This window comes from Triticum aestivum, chromosome 4B, assembly GCF_018294505.1.
Source record: "Triticum aestivum cultivar Chinese Spring chromosome 4B, IWGSC CS RefSeq v2.1, whole genome shotgun sequence".
NCBI lineage: Eukaryota > Viridiplantae > Streptophyta > Magnoliopsida > Poales > Poaceae > Triticum > Triticum aestivum.
Genome location: NC_057804.1, coordinates 547,239,869 through 547,243,754, shown reverse-complemented (window position 1 = coordinate 547,243,754; position 3,886 = coordinate 547,239,869). Strand labels below are relative to the sequence as shown.

At 51.3% G+C, this 3,886-nt stretch overlaps 1 protein-coding gene across 1 annotated transcript; it reads right to left on the bottom strand.

Annotated features, from left to right (window-relative positions):
- Window positions 1-1,789: 1,789 nt before the first annotated feature.
- On the bottom strand, window positions 1,790-2,598 carry LOC542826 (mavicyanin). Its single transcript, XM_044515105.1, has one exon. It carries the CDS (start codon window positions 2,508-2,510, stop codon window positions 1,989-1,991), a length of 522 nt encoding a protein of 173 aa, XP_044371040.1. The 5' UTR covers window positions 2,511-2,598; the 3' UTR covers window positions 1,790-1,988.
- Between the last annotated feature and the right edge of the window lie 1,288 nt (window positions 2,599-3,886).

Sequence of the window (3,886 nt, the reverse complement as noted above, 5' to 3'; positions counted from 1 at the left end):
CCAGTGATAGAGCAGCGCATAGCAGCAGGAAGAAGCACGCAGAGGCGAGGCGAGCGGCCAATGGTGGAGGGCAGAGATGCGGCCGGCGTGGCTGAGGGGGCGGCCGGCAGAAGATGATCGCGACAGGAGGCGGCGCGAGGCAGGGGCGCGACAGTGGCGCGAGCGAAGGGATAGGCGGCAGCAGACGGGGCGAGCGCAGCAGCGAGAATGTGACGCGCGGCCAGGGTGTGCATCGCGTGGGGCATAGTGGTGCGGTGGCTGTGGAGAGCGTGATGGCAACGGCGGGCGAGACGGACACGGTGTGGCACGTGCGTGGGCATGGAGAGCCGGAGAGGGAGTGGCCCCGCGGGCGCGGAAGCAGAGCTGAAGGCTCGGTCATGGGCGCGCATAGGAGCGGGCATGTGCCACGGGGTCAATCCGAGGAGCTCAGTGGCTACCCCTGCAATGGCCATGGCGGACGGCGGTTCTCGGCCACGGCAAAATACCTAACGAGAGCAAACGAGAGGGGAAACTGGGGAAAGGCAAGAGGAGATCACGGCGGTGTCAATGGCACCCTAGGGGAAGACAGGGGAGCTCGGGGCGGCGCGGATCGAACGACAATGTCGCGGTGGCCGAAGGTTGAGGAAGACGTCAAGGACGTCGATCTGGGGGTGCTGGATTTGATCTCGTTGGCGCAGACGAATTAGCAGAGGCATTCGGAGCTCCTCGACAAGCTCCTAGCCAGCAGGGAGGGCAGTGGCCATGTGGACGGGGTCTGTCATGGTGGCCGTGGCATCTAACTTCGTCCAGATCACCGGGATCGAGCGAGCGAGGAGGAGAAGTGGATCTGGGAGGGGCGTCGAGGAGGAGTGAGGCCATGGGGGCAGGGGAGGCAGGGCGTCACCCTTATCCATTCCCCTTCAATGCCGGCGAGGTGGTCGGGCGGGAGCCCAGCTCTGTAGCGACGGGCTCGGGGAACAGGAGAAGACGACCGTGCGAGGACTGGACCACTGGGCCGGTTCGGTGGCAAGGCCCGGGGGTAGGGGAATCTCGTTTTTCATCGTCCTTTTGGTTTTTAATGTATTCTAATCCGTTTCTCCTTTTTAACACCATTTTCTATTTATTCTTATATCAACTAAATGGATTTTGTTAATTGTGAAACTATGCACACAATTTGAGCATAATATTTTTAGGTGGCACAAAAAGTTTGGGGCCAAAAGGAAATACATAAAATTAGGTTTATATTTAATTGGTTATTTTAACTACTGTTGGACCTCTTATTAATTTGATAAGATTTAATTTTTGGGTCAAATAATGTTGGGCTCAATATGTCAAAGATCAGTGGAATTTATAGAATATGGTGAACATTTTAGTTTTACTGTTTGACGAAATAATTTATTTGACTATTTTAAATTTGAATTGGGCTTTGATTTTTATCAAGTGGCAGTTTGGCTTAGCAAGCCTGATGACATGGCATCATTAGGGGAAGGTCACTGTAGCTAACGACTTGAGGTGTTACATAATCTTCCCATTTCTGAAATTTCAATGTTAAATGATTGGGGAATATATCACACTATCCATTAGTTCAGTCAAGCTCACCACAAGTCCACACATTATTGTCAATTGAGTAAGTCTTATTGGCGGGGAGAATAGGCTATGTGTGTGTTACAGAGAGAGAGGGAGAGAGAGTGAGGAAGAGGGAGGGGGACAGAGTGTGTGTGTGAGGATTTGATGGTAAAAAGATCAACAATGTCGTAATATTGAACTCTTAAAGTTAATGTGGCCCTGTTGCAACGCACGGACGTTCTTCTAGTATAAAATAATGCTCTAGAATGATTATATAAAAGACATGAAGGTCTGCAGATTACATATAGACGTGATAGATACAAGTAACTATCACATTCTCACTCTAAAAAAGAATACATGTATTCACCCGTGATAATGACTACAGCAGTAGTTAACAATATATAAGCTCATATGTGCGCGTGGCAGCTGATCAATATATGCGTTCAAGCCATGAGACCAGCCGCCAGTAGGGCGACGAGGCCAAATCCTGCTGTGGCACCGACGGAGGTAGCGGCGGAGGAGGGTGGCGCCGGGGGAGAGTTGCTCGCGCCAGGACCTGCGGCTGGCATGGGTGAGGAAGGCGAAGAGGAGCCCGAGGCGACGTCGATCATGACCTTCATGCTGGCCGCGGCGGTGGGGCTGCAGTGGCCAGTGATGCCGCAGATGAAGTAGCGGGTGCCGGTGGCGCTGAGGGGGATGACGTCGTTGCCAGATTTGAAGGTGTTGATGGCGCCGTCGATGCTGCAGGAGTCGTAGCCGGCCTTGCTGACCTCGACCACATCGTGCGCGGCGGACGAGTACTTGAAGACGATCTCATCACCCACGTTGAACTTCTTGCCGGACACCCAGCTGCTGTAGTCGGTGTTGAGGGTCCAACCGCCCTGCTCGCCGACGTTGTAGGTTACCGCTGACGCGGTGCCTAATAAGGCGGCCACGGCAAGGAGGGTGATCTTCATGGCAGCCATTGATTGCGGTTGAAACCGGAAGGAGGAATGCAAAGCAGAGGAGGTAGAAGGGAGGTGCTGCTGAATGCTGATGCTTAGCGGGGTTTGGGTTGCTGTTGTGTCTGCTGCCATGCCCTTTATATAGAAGCAAGCGCCTAGCGAGGCCGGTTGGGGGGGCGCGCGGTAGGTTCGTGGAATGGCATTTGGATATTGAGATTTGCTGTTGAATTGTCATGTGCGTTTGAACAAGCGACCAGTACGTGGTCAGACGCGGCCCGGGCTTGGTTGGTGGCCGGCTGACCTTTTCTGGCCTGGCTACCGTTCCACCTTCACATGGACGCGGTCTGCGCTACGTGCCGTGGACCGTCACAATATGGCATGGAAGTACGTTGGTGCTGTCACCATCGAGCTAGCTAGCTACTCCGGCTAGTTGACAAATGACAATTCAAATTAAGCGGCTCCAGGTCACAAGGAGAACGAGCATAGGCCGGGTTTGGTTCCTCTCCCTTTCTTTAAAGATTTCTGCGGCTTTGCGTGTTACAATATTGCAGCCGTTGTCCAGACGCCGGTCCTCAGCATGGACATGACCGCGGCAACAGCACGAGTATTTCTCGAAGGGTTTGTTGGCTGACTAGGACCGGGTTTGCTCGCAACTGCTTCTTTCTTAATTCCGAACATATTTTTGTTTTGAATGTTGTTCTTAACTGCTAATGTATCATACTAGTTTTTTGCTTCATCATTTCTGGTGCAGCAACCACATCCGTCATCACAAGTCACGATTACGTCACTCGTGACATACTTCACACACAGGGCACATTGCACTTTGTACTTCCACGGTCAACAGGTTCCTAATATGATCTAGCTCTTTTGCACTTTCGACAGGGATTTGAAGTGGTGCCCTACATTTACCAGGCTAAAGGCTATGCTTCCCTCTTTATCTAATTTGATTGACACGTTGTGACATTGGGGATTTGCAGGGACCACCGGAACAAGCTGGTTCTATCTTAAGAATGCCACGTAGGATAAATGATGAGGTGGAGAAGAGAGAAATCGTAAGATAAGGCTTGTCTTCTCTTATTTAAGAGAAGACAAGAGATGATCTCTTAGCATAATTTGTCTCACCATATTTCTAGGAACAACTAATTATTGAAGATAAGGCTAAGAAATGACCCATTGTAAACATGTTTTTCTGTCATCTCTAATTTACATGCAAGACTTAGGATAAGACTATCTTATCAACCATTGTACATGCCCTAACCGGTCCGCCCCACAACGCACCAACTTGAGCATCTGCGAGTGCAATAGGATGGGCCTTGACCGTGGATCACCGCCCCAAGTGGATAAGGATAAGATCATTTTTCTGCAAGAGATACTCCCTCGGGTCCTTTTTACTCCAC